The sequence below is a fragment of the Hippichthys cyanospilos genome, chromosome 9 (genome assembly GCF_059441005.1).
Source record: "Hippichthys cyanospilos isolate Australia breed blue-spotted pipefish chromosome 9, RoL_Hcya_1.0, whole genome shotgun sequence".
In the NCBI taxonomy this organism is placed as follows: domain Eukaryota; kingdom Metazoa; phylum Chordata; class Actinopteri; order Syngnathiformes; family Syngnathidae; genus Hippichthys; species Hippichthys cyanospilos.
Genome location: NC_142377.1, coordinates 9224488 through 9242539, shown reverse-complemented (window position 1 = coordinate 9242539; position 18052 = coordinate 9224488). Strand labels below are relative to the sequence as shown.

Here is an 18052-nt window from a genome sequence, read left to right as displayed (position 1 = left end):
AAGTAATGAGCTTGCCGGCATGTATAAAAGCTCTGACATTTTCTTGCATAAACATAATACATGAGAAATCCGTTGTTAGACATCGGTTCCTTTTTACCAAGGGCATTGTCAGAAAAATTAAAAGCCCAACAGATTAATCAGTTAATTATTTAATCTTTTAATATTTACGTATTCTAACCATTTACATCGGTTGTGCATAAGTAACACTGTTATAATTATTAAATACATATTAATATATGACATAACCTTGTATCCTTAAATCTACATAATGAACGTTGGTGATGATGTAATATTGCAGACCTGTTATTCAAAATAAAGCAAATCTTAATTCACACAAATAATGATGCGGTGAACAATGCAAATATGCTGTGCAAAGAATTGATGGAGATGTGACTGTACAATCTAGTCATAGTTCATAAAATTCCCATTGTAACAGAAATAAGCATAACTGTGCTAAAAAAGACCCCAATATAACCACACACTCTACAAGAATTAATGTTGTCATTTTTTTAGGACTTTAGCAAGCTCGGTGACAACAAAGCTGGTAAACAAATGATCTTTTTGGGAGTCTTTGAAGCTCCAAAGACCCAAGTTTTAACAGAGCAGTTTAGTCTGTAAGAGATTCTTAAAATGATTCTTAAGCCTATGGAAGAAGAAATTAATTACAAGACGGGAAGCAAAGACAAGACAATGATTTATATGTTTGTGTTGAACTCACTTATCTACACAGAGAGTTCTTACATATGTTAAGTGAAAGGTTCTTTGTTCAAACCTAACAGGTGGTCACTAAACAACAAAACGTTATGATGAATACTTATTTTCCATTACAATGAATTCTGCACACAATGTATTCTGCGAAGCCAAAATGATTTTGTTATCACAATATATTTACTTTTGACTGCTGTTATTTGTAGGGAAGAGAAAGCAAGTTAATAGTGAAAAGCATATATTTGACATCTATTCAAATGCATTGGTATTTTGTTCAGTACATTTATTTTATTTAATCAGCCAACTAATCTCTAATTCTATATTGTTCAAGCCCTAAAAATAATTAACATAATCATCTCCGTAGTATCTGCATGCCTACCACGGCCAGGCAGAAAGTGGTTTTCGCAGAAAATCAAAATGATGTTGTTATACTGCACAGTTTAGTGGGAATGCCCATCTTTGTGAATACCAATGGAAATTATTATTGACATGGAATTCAGCATGGGGCTGTAATGAGATAGTTTCATGTTGCTCCTGTCCAGAGAAATTGCCAAACCCTTGCTCAACAGTTTCTGGTGAATTCATTTACATAATTAAAGCAAATCTGTCTGACTTGCTCCCTTGCCAAGGCGAGCGATGCCTTGCTTTCAGCCCCCGGCTCTCAGGTTGGCCAGGTGGCCGCTGACAGTCGAGATGGAATCAGACGGAGATGTGAGTGAGGCTTAAAAAGATGAGATGAAAAAGAGGTGCAAATGGAGAGGGAGATTTAGCCCACTACTGTTCTCCTCGGCTCGATGAGGTGGCGATCTACGGCTTATCTTGCCGGTTCTTCGAGAGCGGATGCATTTCTGATGAATCTCTGCTGGGGGTTAGGACGGCTGATATGAATAGTCAGATCCCATACCGGGCTCGCCCCCAGGTGATTCCCTTGAAAAGCAATAAGCTTGTTTTTTTCCTGTTTTAAATTCTACAGGAAGATGCTGCATTGAAATGAGGATACAATAAGCATAAAATGTCTTATAAAAAGGCCAAAGAGGATATCTATATTGCAAACATGGTAGTCATTAAGTACGGAAAGGTAGAATAAACATTTTGGACCAGCAAACTCATTTGAACCTTGAACATACTCACAAACTAAGTCAAACGAACACGTTAGTACATATTTGCAATTCCATTCGAACATATTTCCCAATACATTTGAACAAAAGCTAAATGCAAAAAACATCTCTTTTTTTTTCTGATGATGCCATGGGTTATTTGAGTTGCGCAACATGAATGTCCTTGCAAAAACATTCCAAAGTATTTCCAAGTACGTGCAGTTGCAAATCTATTCGAACATATTTGCAAATATAATGAATTTAGAAATAAATCTGAACTGCAGACTCAATCAAATAGACTTGCAAATATGCGAGAACATATTTGCAATCACGCTACAAAGTGTTTGTAGGCTAAATGCTAAAAACGACATTTTTTCGTATGATGTCATCACATTTTGGCTTATGAATGCACGTACTTGCAAGTACATTCGTATGTATTTACTACGTTCAAACGTATTTGCATGTCTGTTTGAATGGTTGATCAGCTCCAAGTGTACATGTAAATGAATTAGTATACATAGGCCTACATTTGAACGCAGCTGCAATTATATTTGAATGTATTCGAGGCTAAATGCTAAAACTAGCATTTTCACCCATAATGCAGACTGATGTATCAAGTTTACTTTTTTTTAGTTTGTTTTTTTAAACATTGGCATAATTTAGGTCAAATGATTAAACCTCCACTTGTACAAATAAAAAAACCTGTGGATTTATGGGACAAAATGCTGTTTTTTGTATTTACCCTCCAAGTATTTGAAGCACAACTTTGGTATTGATATAAATACCTAGTTTATATTTACACAATTAACATAAAAACCAAATAAATACATCAAAAATATTTTGTACTGCTCTTTAACCGATTACTAAAAAAATAACACAAAAACAAACGCACAGTAGTGCGTACTAAATACAAATATTTCCTTTGTCTGGATACATAATTTGCTTGTATCTTTACAGAATTGAGGTCTTTTTTTCAGTTATTTTTTTTGTAGCCATTAACAGCACACAGCTAATGTAAAATGATGTTTGCTTCTTTCACTGTACTCTTATCTTGCTCCTGCTTACGCAATTACAAGCTAATTAGGACTAGCTTACCAATTAACTAGCCTGTGTTTGCTTTGTGTTTCCTGTGTGGCGCTTGTAGCTGTTTGCGGAGATGAGAAGCTGCATGGTGGGATAAAACCTGAAGGCTAGCCAAAAGCTTTATGTGTGCTGGCTACATCTGCCATGTCTGCTGTTGTTGTTTGAAAAGATGAAAACATTTGGTGGCCTCGAGAGGCGAGGATTGTGCAAAGTGTCATAAATGTTAAAACATTCCCTTATCCAAAAACTGAATGATGAAATAAGACATAATCTCTTTCTGAACACATGTTCAATATTCATACTTTTTTTTTCTTTTCTAGAGTGTATCAGGGGATCTGATGATTCGCAACATTCAACTGAAGCACGGAGGGAAGTACGTCTGCATTATCGACACGGAGGTCGAGAGCCTGTCCACCTCTGCCGTTCTGGTCGTTAAAGGTAAACCATCCATAAACCGGAATTTGTTTGCGCGATTTTAAATCATATTACCAAAAAAAAAGGGATCATTTTGGGGAGAATTCCCTTAGGCTTGCTTTGAGCGCACAGTGAAGAAATTGGAAAATTGGATGCCGCCTCGTTCCGACGTACGGTGGTTTCTTTTTACATTATGTATGTGCTGCTGAACGAGGAAAAAAAAACAACAACAAACATGCCTGCATGAGTGACTTGAGGCCCAGCTGAGTTTGCCTCATTGGTATGTGCTCAGTGTATAACGCTCATGTGCCGGGCTATCTCCAGTGATTTACATTGGTATTCATGCCCTTAACAAACGGTAATAGCTGTCCCAGGTGCTTTGAGGAGGTAATGTTTATCATTAAAAATGAGTCTAATTGGTTCATTTACACATCAGCGCGATATTACGGAAAACATTTGAATAATGGAGCAGCACATCAAACAACAACAGCGGCGCTGTCACACCAGAGCGTACGACCGGCGCTCTCTCACTTGTGCTCCGTATTTCCGTCCTCACCGTTCCCTCTTAACTCATCCACTTTCCAATGAACGCTCCTCATTCAATATCTCTTTTCATTCCCGATAATCCGTTTAGTCCCCCGCACATCATACATAACAAGTCCCTTCATGCGCACATCAAGGACAAAGCTCTTAATTAAACGTAGCATGGCGGCCTTGATGAGTTTGACGGGAGAGCTTCTTGGAATGAGATGGGAGCTCACCCTGCTCGTTGTCTCATTGATTTAGGTCCACCAGGGCCTCCAGACAAAGTGACAGTGGAGGAAATCACAGACAGCACGGCGCAGCTTTCCTGGACTCCAGGAAGGGACAATGGCAGCCCCATCACCGGTTACATCATCCAGGGTCGGACGCCGTTTACCGTGGGCTGGCAGGCTGTTGAGACGGGTATCTTCAAACAGCACCCACATTCTCTATTTAGGAAGGATTTTGGATTTAAAGTCCATGTAAAGTGAATCTATATCGTTGAAATTGAGAGGAGTGTCAAAAGAACCCTTTCAAATGTTCAATCTTTGCCGGTATTCACTAATTATCTTCAAACGTAAAATGGATGGAGGCCTTAACGTTCAATTTCTGTTCTACATTTTTGAATTGCAGTGCCGGAAGTGGTCAATGGTAACACACTGACAGCAACGGTGGTGGGATTAAACGCTTGGGTGGAGTATGAGTTCAGAGTAGTGGCACGCAATAAGGTGGGCCTTGGAGAGCCCAGTCCAGCCTCAGCCAAAACCAGGACAGAAGATACCAGTAAGTAATAAGAACCACACGTATCTACTGCATACCTACGGGATTTCACAAACTATCACTCATTCCTGCATTGTTGTTCGCAAACGTACTTGCAGATGTGCTCAAACGTACCAGCTGGAACGCATGTGCATTTAGCATACATTTGAACTTGTGTCAAAGTATGTCTGTATTTACTGTGCATAATACACTTGAACTTCCTTGCATATGCAGTACAGTCTGTACAAACATTCATGCATATACGTTCAAACATATACGCATATTACCTTTGAACGTATCTGCATACACGTTCAAATGTATGTGCATATACCTTCAAACATATACGTGCGAATGTACGTGCATTCGTCTTCTAATGTATATGCATACATTTGTGAATGTACGCACATATACTTCAAACGTACACGCATATACGTTCAATTCTATGTGCATTCACCTTCGAACATACCCACATATACCCTTGAATGTATATGCATGTACGGTGTGCGAGGTATTAAATAGAAATGTCTACAGGCGGCCTGTCATGAGCTTCTGTGTACCATTGAGGAGTTTGTTGTATTTTGGGAACCGTGTTCTAATTGCTCCCCTCCGGGTTATCCCACTTTCAGTTCCTGATACAGCTCCCACTGATATCGGAGGTGGAGGCGGCACAAAGTCGGAATTAGTGATAACATGGGAGGTAAGTCATCTGTCACATTTTACTGTTCTTGCCATCGCTGAATAATAGCTTTCTTAATGTGCAGATTGAGCTGTACGGTTTTATGACCCATCAGTCTAAGACGCCGCGTCACTCATACGCTTGCCATAGCCTCCGAGTGACATTTCTCCTTCCAAATGCGGGGTCAGAGAGCATTAGCTTCGGAAAGTCTACAACGACTTAGACATACAAGGCTGCTAAGTGTCCTACTGACTTATGTATTGGTTGAAGCTCAGCACAGAAATGGGTCTGCCTGTTCCTCTGTCTGTATGCATTTTAATATCACTGTAGTTTTGTGTTTTGCTCCCAGCCTGTGTCGGAGGAATTGCAGAACGGCGAGGGTTTCGGCTATATCATCGCCCTAAGGCCCGTGGGCACAGTTACGTGGACGCGAGCCATCATCTCCACACCCGGCGTTGCACGTTACGTCTTCCACAACGACACCATCCCGCCATTCTCGCCTTTTGATGTGAAAGTAGGAGCTTTCAACAATCGAGGGGAGGGGCCCTTCAGCTCTATCGCCACAGTGTATTCAGCAGAGGATGGTACAGTATCCACCAACAGCATATCAGTAGCGAGAGATGCTTAGATATGCGCTATCTCCTCACGACCCGACCTTGAATACGAATCTTTTGACGGTTTTTACACCGCGGTTGTTTCCTTCCCCAGCCGGGCTCGGAAATGTCAACCTTCTATTAGTTATCATGCTGGTAGATTATGGGAAAGCCTAGCAGACACTTAGCCCAGTGTGTAGTCAGGGAGGTATAGTGTTAATTGAATTTGCAGGGCAGCTGTATTCCCTTACGTCAGTTACAGATCCCATTAAAAGACTCGGGGAAATAGCTTTTTTCAGTGAAACTACAGGTCTGTTCTGTGCTTTCGACTTATTGCTGAGACTCACACATTCTCACTATGTGCTCTATTTCTGCAGTCCCCAGTGTATCACCTAAGAGGGTTATACCTAGGATTGTGTCTGCAACACAAATTGAAGTGATCTGGGAAGCTGTTCAGGCCATCCCCGAAAGAGTGCTGGGATATGAGGTATGTTGTAACTTGCTACAAAGTCGCTACAGTAAAACTCCTCTACAACGGAACCTGCATGTTCGAAAAAACCCGCAGTATGAAAAAATCTCCATGCGTTGAAGTCTTTCCCTCTTTCTTACTTCCCCCAACAACAAAAAAATCCCCCCCTTGCATAATGCGAATTTTTTTTTCTCTGCATTTACCTTGCACTGAAATTCACTACAGCAAAAACAAGCCTGCAGAAAAAGCCTAGCTTGATTTATGCTTGATGCCCCGGCACACGTTTTGCAGCACTTTAGACTTAGTGTGGCTTTCCCCCGCAGTCAGACTGCCATACTATGTAAGAGTAAATGAACTCTACAGCATACAAACACTACTAAACAGCAGAGGTAGAGAATCCAATGGATTCAAATGATCTAAATTCTGCCAAGCGTTTTTAACAGACTCCCCATCTCTCCCCAATGTGGTGCTCGCCAGGAGTCGTTTACGGTATTTAGGTCACGGTAGTCCTTTTCAGCCGAATCATAAAGGTGTTTGTGTTGGCAAATTTCACTAAGCCGCCATGTTTTTCGCTCGTAAATAAATGTAAAAAACAAATAAAATCTGGCCCACGCAGAAGGGCGTGGTTGCCGAAACATTGTCATTTAGACGCGTGGAGCCGCACAGAGGTCGAGGACATGCTAATCTTAAACCAAGCTTAATTAACACTTGAAGACACCATAAAATAAATAAAGATGACAAATGGATGAAGCAAAATGAAAGACAATAAGCAAGAAATTGATGAAAATGAATAACAGATCGGTAGAATTGGTAAATGGTAGATTTGGAAATTTCTTTCTTTCTTTTGTTCGTATTTCTTTTATTGCTGTGATTAGCCTGACTTCCATTTCAATATAGAGAAATGTTTTTACTGAACCATGCTTTGTTTATTTTGTTAGTAATACATTTTTTTCTACTTGCAAAAATCCATGTCAACAAAAAAAATCCTCAAGACCTTCAAAAATGCAGAGATCTCAGCTATGTTTTCCATTTTCTTGGTTTTCTTTCAATATTTGTCACCTCTTGCCCTGGTTGCAAACATCTCCAATTGCCATAGCGCTGGGCATGTTGTCCTTGTAAAATTAAAGCTCTTTTCTAGCCTTGAATCATATTTCAATCTTGAATCTTAATGTGCCACCAGCAGCGGGGGGCCAAAGATTTGAACTGCACAAGTGTGATATTCATCGTTTAATTAGAACGGCTTAGAATTGCAATGTAGTTTTATTACTTATTAACGTATTGCCCACACGATTACTATAAACTGCATCCCAGTAATAATCGCACAGCTTTAACCGATTAAATAAAAAGTGAGCTGAAAGAATCCCTGAGGAGGACTTCAGATTTCAATTCTGCTAATCGCCAACAGTGATTATAAATATTTCATTTAATACAAAAAAAGACTCTTGAGGTTGTTTTAAAGCAAGCAGATTTTATTTCAATTTTTCAGAAGCCTGACCTTGTTCATTTCAATGAATGCAATACTCCATGATTTTTATTTTAATGTTTAAAATAATTCACATGATCTGTTCTATGATATGTTACTACGCATATGACAATAACACTCTTGACTCTTGAATGGCATGTCTATGCAGCTGGACGTGTGGGATTTTGTGTACAAAAATAATCATTGTCCAAATTCTGGATCATATAAAAGCATTATAATTACAATTTTTGAAAGGCATTTTCATAGGATTTAGGCCATTGATTTTCCTGCAATCTTTGCAACATTCTATTGAGTGGCGGCCAAACTGTCAGCAAAGAGAAAATTCTAGGTGGACTTGTGTTTCACCTCAAGACAGTCGGTGATGATAGAGACCAGTTAATGGCTATTTCTTAGAGTGTTATCATGTCACAGACTAGACCGTACCATTTTTCAATTTTTATCGGGCGTTAATAAATTTAACCTACATATGTATGTATAGAACTGATGCCAGTGATCAATTTGAGTGGTTGAAGGAAAAAAAAATATTCATATATAACTTTAACTAATATGCCTTTGAGAGCATCTACAAAATTAGGGAAAAAAATGTAATGTGTATAGTTCGCAAACTGTGTGCACAAAGGTTAAGAGGAATATTTTTAGAACATTGTGAAGGGAATCATATATTAGGTTGTTATCATTATGTTCTTAGTTCATTGTTACCCATTTATGCAATCCTAGTTCATCTTGACCCTGTCCTTAGATAGAACTGTTGACGCACGAAAGTGTGAGCCGGGACCTTGGCCCAGCTGCCGGTGGCGCCCGGCTGGCTCTTTTGTTGTGTCTTGTAATCTGCTATGCTTCTATTCAATAAAAGCCGGGGGGAACGGCTGGGCAAGTGGAAAAACTGGCGTTGGAAGACCCACGAGTTACATTTGCTCAAGCCTTTTTTCCCTACGCCGGCGTAGAAAAGTCAATCTTGGCTGGTCTGAGTTACTCTTTTTGCTGTTTAAGCAGCTAGGCTTGTCCTAGTCTTCTTTTCTGAGATTTCTCTGACAAACATATAGCATGTTATCGCAAAATTCTGATATACAGTTTAGTGTATGTCCTTTTTTTTCCATCCAAAAATGCTTGGCGCTGGTTAGGGTGTTTTTTTGCTGAAAAAAATTGTTCTGAAAATGCACATTTATTACAGGATCTTTTCTTATCATATGATGCACTCATGCCAAGAATGATGTGAGTGTAAAGGCAGGGAAGAGACGGATTTGCAACTAATCCTCATGAGATCTCTTATACTTATCATGGCTTTCTCAGTGTTTGTAAACACAATTGAATATTTCAAAGCGGAATATTGATTTGAGTAATGCAAATCTGTCTGTCTCTATGGCCTTCCCCTCTTTAACAGGTCATGTATTGGGAGGACGACACCAAGCCTGACACTGTCGGCAAAGTACGCACATCAGGAAATGACACGGTCGTTAACATCACAGGGCTAAACGCGAATACGGCGTACTATCTTGCCGTGTCCGCCTGCAATACGGCCGGCCCCGGCCCGCAGTCGGTGCCGATCAACATCACCACGAAGAAACCGCGTAAGTAAAACCCCCTGGGGATGCTGGACTAATTTCTTAATAGTTGTCATTTGTGAGCAGGACCCTTAGTGTTTGTAATATTTAAATGGAGTTTCAGCAAATCTAATGTAATGGTTTTTAATGCAATGACAACAGTTTTTTTTTTTTTTTTTTTAAATTAAGAGCAAATCAACTGGGATATTACACAACTTATTTCTAAATTGTATTAGTGACTCTTTGGAAATTGTGGCATGCCTTTATTTTGTTAAATTTTACAGTATACAGACGCACACTGTCATGAGTGATGCAATTTCCTGGCAGATGAGCCAGAAATAAAACAAATTTTACATCTAGTTTCTGGAGTCGCTCAATAAAATATGCCTAGAGATACCGCAACAATATGTAGTTCCAGAATTTTAAAAATCAGACGGTACATCACTGTTTTACATTTGTTTTGTCTTTTTTAATCCAAAAATACCTTGCTTTGTTTCAGGGGGGACTGGTTGAAAAAAAATGTTCTCAAAGCGTATAACTCTGTGAAAAATGTTAGAGGACCACTAAAATATATAAGATGAATTTAGCCCCCTTTAAAAGCCAAATTCATTTCACTTTTTAGTAACGCTTATGATTTTGTTTTTGCACATCCAATAATGGCATTCACTCAAAAAAAAAATGTCGCCCTTGAATTTGTTTTGATGTGTGCCGTGTACCCAATGATCACATGGAACATTCGGTGTAAAACCTGTGATCAAAAGCTTTCAGTATGTTAGGCAGGATTTTGTTTATTGCTTTAATATTTTGAAATATTCAATGTCACAATGTTCCCATGGTTTTTGGAGCGATAATATAATATAATATAATATAATATAATATAATATAATATAATATAATATAATATAATATAATATAATATAATATAATATGGAGCTGAACGTTATATGGAACGTATGCTTCATTGAAGCTGAAAAACGCCAATTGTATAACGAGTGATTTAACACGGGCGCCTGCTCTTTATCCAGCCCCTGATCGGGCACCTCTCAACGTACAATGGTCAATGATTGGGTCCATTCTCTCACTGCACTGGGATCCGGTTGTATCCACAGAAAAAGAGTCAAAAGTCACTGGATATTTGGTAGGTCTCATTTCCTTGCAAAGACGGTAATTCTTGAGCGTCAAAGGCTGGCGCTCTTCTTTGCATTCATCTGTGGTCTCCCCCGCTGTAGGTACTGCTGAAAAGACACCGGCAGAACGACATGAACTATTTTGTCACCAATAAAACTTCGGTGGAGCTCAGCCTGTCCAGCAATGACAACTATCTCATTCAGATCAAGGCCACGAGTGAGGGTGGTGAAGGTCTAGGCAGTGAACCCATCCACATCCACAAATTAAGTGAGTTTTACGGTTGCGCTATCCTTTCAGACGTCTGACAAAAACTGCCTGAATAATTAAACATTACATTTGGCCTTGATACACTCCTTTTCAAGCGTGGCTTATAGGCCTGTTTCTGTGCAAGTAAACTATAAAAGTGAGCTTTTTAGGAGCGTGGGATCCTCGCCATCCAATCACGGCCATTAGGTTATTTTTTTTCCCGGTTGACTGGCTAGACGCCCCTTCGGCATGAAATATACAGCAGTTCTGCTCTGTCAATGTTTCTGTATACCTTATTTTTTGCACTACAGTCTAAGAGCGTGTGCCATATAACCGTTTGCACCTTATTTATTCACGGGTACTGTCTTTGGGGCTGAAACGAGTACTGTAATTTCCGCACTATAAGGCGCACCGGATTATAAGGCGCACCCTCAATTAATGACATATTTTAAAAAATGTTTACATATATATATATATATATATATATATATATAAGGTGCGCCGGATTATAAGGCACACCCTCAATTAATGACATATTTTAAAACTTTTTCAATCACAATACAGTAATACTCAAAGTAATAACAATAATAACTCAAATAATAACTCTAAAGTCTCAAACGCATAATAACTCAATGTCAATATGAGCAACCTTGTTCAACTGTAAACACGCAAAAGAAACAGGTAAAGCTTACTTTATAGCTTCATTCCCCATCTACCAATCCCATTCTCAATTTTGATCCATATATATGGCGCACCTAATTATAAGGCGCACCATCAGCTTTTAAAAAAAAAAAAAAAGGCTTTTAGGTAAGCCTTATAGTGCGGAAAATACGGTAATTCAATTGATTCAAGGCTATTTTTTCTTGCCCCGAATGCCATCATTATTACTGTACACACCAGAAAAGAATGTGTCTCGCAAATCATAGCAGCGATTGTTAATGCTCTGCAAGACGGTAAAACACGGCAGAAACACGGTGAGAAGATATGCCTCATTTATATCAAATATCTGGCCACAAATGCCTAGCTAAGCTTTAATTTTGCAGTTTATTCAAAATTCAGGGTGGTAACAAACAACTTATTTTCACAAACATTGACATTCACTACCGATTGCTCGTGTTGACCAGTAGATCGAGCCCTGGATTGCTCCATGTAGGTTGGCATGATACACGTAAATAACTCTGTACACTTTCATGCTAACTACCTGACACTGTTGCCGTTCCAACTGATCACATGGGGAGAGATTTGGAGGAGGTAACTAGTATATGTTGATCATCAAAAAAATTATCAAATTTGGTCAGCCATAACCCGTTGCTGTTCATCGGAATAGGGGCGGGGTTTAATAACTTGAGCCTGGACTTAATTGCCTTGCATGCGTTGTTCGCACCATTTCAGGTGCTACATTTACTCTTCGGGGTTTGCTTGTGTAAGCTTTTGCTACATTCCGCAAAACACAGAAGACAGAAAGAGCTGACCAGCAAACACCACCAACAACCTAAGGGCAAATCAATGTTCCCCAGCCGTCAGAGTAATCTGGTGTCACACAACAATGCCGGGACCTTCAAGGACACACTGCAAGATTGAAGACAAACTCTAAAATAGTATCAAAAATAATGATAATATTAAAAAGGATAAGACGAACAAACCCGTGTTATAGTATTGTATATGTGAGTTATTTTAACTATTCTGACAGGCAGAATATTTCTCACCTAAAATTGAAACTACAGTATTAGATATTTAGAAGCGTGTACTGCAAGTGCGTATTCAGACCATGATTAATTTCTGATCCACTAGCATTTTTTTTACTAAAAGTCTATATCAACTACAGTATAGAATACAGAATGTTTAGTAAAGAAATGTCTAAGTTATGAATAAAGAGCTCTATCGTTCCAACTTTGCCTCAACGTATTACCATAGCTACTTTATTTTATTGCCTGTTGTGGTTCTAGGCAGTGAAAGACAGCTCTATCTATAAAATACATTTGCTTGTTTTAAAGGTTAACATTTATAAACAAAGAACTCAAGCTCATTTACTTGTAAGTTGAGTAGATGCGCTGGTGGCTAGCTAATGCCAAACTTCGGCAGGATTTTTAACCCCCCTGCAACATGGTACCAATGTGGGACCTTTTCGAGGATTTTTTTTGTGTTTGAGGATTTCTTTGTGAAATCAAAAAGCATTGAAAAAAAAACACTGGGGGGTTGAAAATTGACACTAATTATATAATCATGTAAAAGTTCAAAATACAACCATGCTGCAAACTCTAAACTGTTGCAGCTTGTCGTACTAAATAATTACGACGCATATGTTCATTGGTACCAGGTTGGACATACCCACACTACATTATAATCCACCTTTTTTCAATGGTTTTTTTTTCATTTTTTATTTTCATTAAACCTCTGCGTTATATTGCATTTCCTGCAATTTTTGAACCAAGCTCTTTAGCGGTGGTTGAGCTAGGAAAACAGAGACATTTCTGAAATGACTCGTGGGTAACATTTTGAGACAGGAGGTGGCACCGTTTAATGGTTATTTTTTGTCAACACCTACACGAAAACACCAACTTGCTTCAAACCTGTACGAATGCCCTTCTAGATACTCTGTATGAGCTTGACTCACTTTTTCAAGTTGTGTATTTTGCCTTGTATTTTATAAAAACTAGATGTATGGATAGAGCTCATGCCACTGAACATTGAGTGGTTTAAAGAAAAAAAAAAATCATTCAAAATGTTAGTTTTCCCGCCCTCAAAAGCAGGTGCAACATTGGTACAAAAAACGTGAGAGTTGTATTTTTAAAATGAGTTTTCTGAATCTGGCTTTTTTTTTTTTTTTTTTTTTTCATAAGCTAAGCATCCGCTCTTTTTCATGACAGGTATGGGAGCACGGGGATCGGGGGCATGCTGTCTTAACCCGTCCAATCTCTCCGCAACTCTCATCAGTGCGCTGCTCTACTTCATCTGGTGAAGTCTAATGAGAACTTCCACGGCTCCCAATGGTCCGTTCAGCCTGCCTGTCCGAATGTTATCCCTCCACTGGAGGGCCCGGGGTTCAGCGAGAGGACTTGGGATTCCTTAAAAGGCACAACTGCTAAAGAGTGCGTTTCAGTGGGAAAGAAAAAAACAAAGAAAAAAAACTTCGGGACAAAGATATAACAATTTGAGTGCATGATATCTTCCAAGATTTCATTTGGACTTTTAAGTGCCACCATGCTAATTCATTTTAATGGTTTTTGACATGGCTTATCCAGCGTGTCTGTAAAATATATATCTGCCTTAAAAATTAATTTTACACATGTAAAACGAGGCAAGAGTACGACAAAGAAAATCTCAATGACAAATTGTCCATAAAAAATAGTCCATTGTCATTGGTAGCCTGTTTAAACACGACAACAATGCGAGTGTATGCTTTTTATTTTTTTCACTGTCAAATAAGCGGCGAAAAAAAATCTGTAATATCATTTTCCGAAACGCGGCAATTGTAGTGCTAATCGATTTGTCGTGCCCCTCACCAACAAGCTCCTGCATACTTAAAAAATATTCAATCTGTTGTCCAGCCGCAGCCTTGTGCGCCTCGGGCTCTCTCTACAACACCGCGAAAGATGTTACTACTTTCTCTCCATCTCATACCCTTAAATAATAAATGTCCATCACACTCGGCTTACTCAGTCAAGTGAAAATGTTTGTTTTTCACTGAGAGATGCGCTACGGTGTCAAACAAAGCCCATGCGTATTGTTCTTTTACTTTGAGATGACCTACAGTATGTTCGATGTTACACAACTAGCATATCGCTGGCTTCTTAAATGGGGATGCACCAAAATTAGGATGTTTGGTCGAAAACAAAAATGAGAAAGGCTTGGTGTTTTTCTGACTGAGTTTGACTGAGGTCGACCACCATTTGAATGCACCATGTGCACTGCATACATAGTTAGCAGCTCGCTAACGCTGCAGATGTGTGCCGTATGATACAATGATAGCGTAAATGATTCAAGTTTCACTTGGATCCTTAATCAGCGATTGAATCAGATTGTTTCTTTTTTTAATGGAAGCGTTTTGATGTTGTTAAAGTCGTGATGTAATTGCAATGAAAATGGAGTTGCAAGTGCTCAAGCTAGCCACTTTGCTAACAGTCATGAAGGCAGACTTCAAAATACAAACCTATTACCGGTATTATCGTTACTGTATTAGTTGACCATCACAACATGATGTTGGGGTGCTTTGTGATATTTTTCATCTTCTTTAGTAGGCTTTGTTTTTGGCTAGCCCACTGTCCCAGGAAAAAAGCGGATATTTAAATGCCTCGCAGTAGTTAACTACCAAAAGACGCCCCTCTCTTTTTTCTGTGTGCTTGCGTGAAATTCACAGATGATAGATTATTACACTTTTAATTGTCCTTTAGCTGAAAACCAAAATTTTTTTTGCCACTTCTAACTTTTTCAGTGGCTAAAAATTCAGTGCATCGCTATTATTAAATACCCATGTTGGAAGTGCACAATTGATTAACAACTAATGGATTGTCAAAGTAATTGATGATTTATATCTGATGATTAATTAATTAAATGATGATGCTAGCGATATTAAAAAAATAATTTAAAAAAAAAACATGGACGTTTGCCTGGCCCAATGCACAATGGACTATACCAATGACAGTGCCTTCACCTGAGCTCCAACTTAAAAATCTTTCAGTTGCTCAGACCGGACATTAACATTGCAGAAAAAGACATAATCCACTTTTGCTTTCAAATTTAGCATTCTGAAGAGAGAACACTTGGAAATTGTATAAAATATTGAAATTTACTGAGGGATGCCCAAAGGGGTTGCTTTATTATAGCTGTGGGCAGAAAATGAAGACAAAGATCATTTGTTTCCATGTATGCAGGGATCCAATATATTCCGCTGTCCTCCTGAGGCCCAGCATAGTCATTTCGTCCACTGTTGTGTGTGTGTGTGTGTGTGTGTGTATATATATAGTAGGGTATCTCCATGAGTCAAAAGATATAGACCGAAAACAAACGTCCACTACAGTGGACACAAATGAAGAGGCTGGGTCTCAGGAGGATATAGGACGCAAGGTGTGAAATAAATCTACAATTGGTAGTTAAACGCATGACTGCTCACAGGAGAAGAAGTTGCAAAACAAAAAAAACAAAAAACAGCAACTTTGTTTAAAAAGACATCTAAATGGTCGCGATGGAGTCTTGATAGTGCCCAGACGGAGGTGGAACAATCCAAGCACCTGCTCGACATTACCGTGCCTTTGCTGAACATTGGACTGTACGCAGTCATCAGATAGGAGGTTATCATCATCATCTGCAGTTTCGTACTCTCCCACCACTCCCAAAGTCAAAGACAAGCACAAGCAGTTGATGCAAGGTGACTGCATGTCCCCACTTAGCCGTCGGAACAGGTGCGCAGGCCTCGGAGGCCTCGTAAAAAGTCCTAAAAGGCTGGAATAATCACGCCTGACCTGTCGGCTACCTGACTGGTTTTATAAAGCTGTGCGCTTGTTAGTCGATGGAATATTGATTTTTCTGTTCTATTATTATAGCTGTCATTTTTTTCAGTTACCTGTGCGGCTGATTGATGGCCTTCTTCTTAATATACTCCTTCTGTTACGTTGCCGTCAATGATGTCTATCACAAGTTCACTAGCTGACTCATATAATGTCTGTTTGAGTGTGTGCGAGTGTGCATGAGTGTTTGTTATACAATAAATGTTTTCTTGAAACTTTTTGTTAAAGGACTTGTAGTGCAGTGATTTAGTTTTTCCAGTTCAGATGTGGGCAAACGATGGCCCCGGGGCCGTATGCGATCTGTTGAGCTTTTTAATTCGGCCCGGCAAATTTAAAGAAATTATCAGTGAAGAGAAAAATGATAATGTTAACATCCTGAAGGATTTCAGAACGATCAATGCTTTAAAATAGTCATTGTCACCACTTAAAAACACAAAAAGCTTTATTTTCTTCATTTAATTCTCAGTTGTTAAGAGTCATTTTAACAAAAGGTTAGTTAATTTTCTATTGAAATCTCCCACTTTTTTTCTATCATATTATTGTATCATCACTGAAATATTCTGCTCCTGGTCCGACCCGTCTGTCAAATTTTAGAACCCTTTGTGGCCCTTGAGTCAAAAAGTTTGCCCACCCTTGTTCTAGTTCATTCAATGTTACAAGTAGTCATTCAAATACCATTGCAACACACACAAACACACACAAACACACACAAATATATATATATATATATATATATATATATATATATATATATAAAACTCACACACATGGTCACATGGTGTTGGCTTGCGGCTTCGCGCTTCATATTTAGCATTTTCAGTACTTTGCAGTTTTTCGAAAATATATACATTAACTGTCATATATCGATAAAACCGTATATGGAGTGTTTTTTGACACACGTTTTACGTCAATGCTTTACAGCAGCGTCTACCCACTGTACTGCAATAAGACTCCCACGCTCATTCTGATGGGAAGTCTGAAGCAGTATAACAGCCTGTTAATATTGGATCTTGTTCAGCCGGATCTAAAAGCACTTTGCGTAAAATTAAACCACTGCTCGCCTTTCAACATCCACGAAGTCATGGCATTAAACACGAGAATTATGAGCCAAAAGAATCAACGGCGAAATGAAGTACAACTGTGCTGTCTTTGAAGAGAGAGCCCTCTAAGTTGTCTGCTGCTTACAAGTGTTCGTTTCTGGCTTTGAGTTTTGATGAATGTGAGGTGACTATCGTAAAACAACAAAATAACTTATTAAGCTACTGTATGTTCTCTTTTGACATTTTTGGTGTATACTGTAAAATCTTGGGTGAGAAGGTTACCATGGAGATTACCAATATGTGACATTGAGGCAATCATGAGTTACTGTCTGTCAATTTTTAGAGTAAAGTGCGGTCTTCTGGAAAAGTCCATTTTTTGTGTTTGTATGTAGTACAAAAAGTTTGTAGTAAGCCTTAAATCAAAAGGTGATGGCATACATCAACAGAAAGTGTCCTGATTTTCAAAAGCAGCAAATCAATTTGTTTTCGCAAGAATGATACTGTCGAAGTGCTTGTTGCTTGAAAGTGTATTTCCTAGTGTAAATATCTGCATATATTTTTAAAATAAGGCCAACCAAGACAACCTTATTACTACTCTTATATAGTGTGTTCTCCAGCCTAATACATCTGTATTAATCAATGATCTCTGTGAGATACTGACATGTAGATTTGGATTTTCATATTGAAAAGTAACTGTTTTGTCTTGTATACTAAAACTGTGCATGGTAATCAGTGTTTGTGAATTTGTGTTGGATTTTTCTAAAACATAACTTAATAAAATTGTTTATT

The 18052-nt window shown here is 38.7% G+C and overlaps 1 protein-coding gene across 1 annotated transcript in view; it reads left to right on the top strand.

Moving 5' to 3' along the window:
- cntn3b (contactin 3b) overlaps nucleotides 1–18052 on the top strand; it is a 57343-nt gene extending 39291 nt beyond the window's left edge. Inside the window, exons 14-23 of the mRNA XM_088422953.1 lie at nucleotides 3209–3326; nucleotides 4089–4247; nucleotides 4458–4607; nucleotides 5210–5280; nucleotides 5609–5843; nucleotides 6230–6339; nucleotides 9186–9372; nucleotides 10371–10483; nucleotides 10575–10740; nucleotides 13587–18052. Of these exons, the coding sequence (XP_088279079.1) occupies nucleotides 3209–3326; nucleotides 4089–4247; nucleotides 4458–4607; nucleotides 5210–5280; nucleotides 5609–5843; nucleotides 6230–6339; nucleotides 9186–9372; nucleotides 10371–10483; nucleotides 10575–10740; nucleotides 13587–13678 (1401 nt within the window). The 3' untranslated portion in view covers nucleotides 13679–18052. The remainder of the gene's footprint in view (nucleotides 1–3208; nucleotides 3327–4088; nucleotides 4248–4457; nucleotides 4608–5209; nucleotides 5281–5608; nucleotides 5844–6229; nucleotides 6340–9185; nucleotides 9373–10370; nucleotides 10484–10574; nucleotides 10741–13586) is intronic.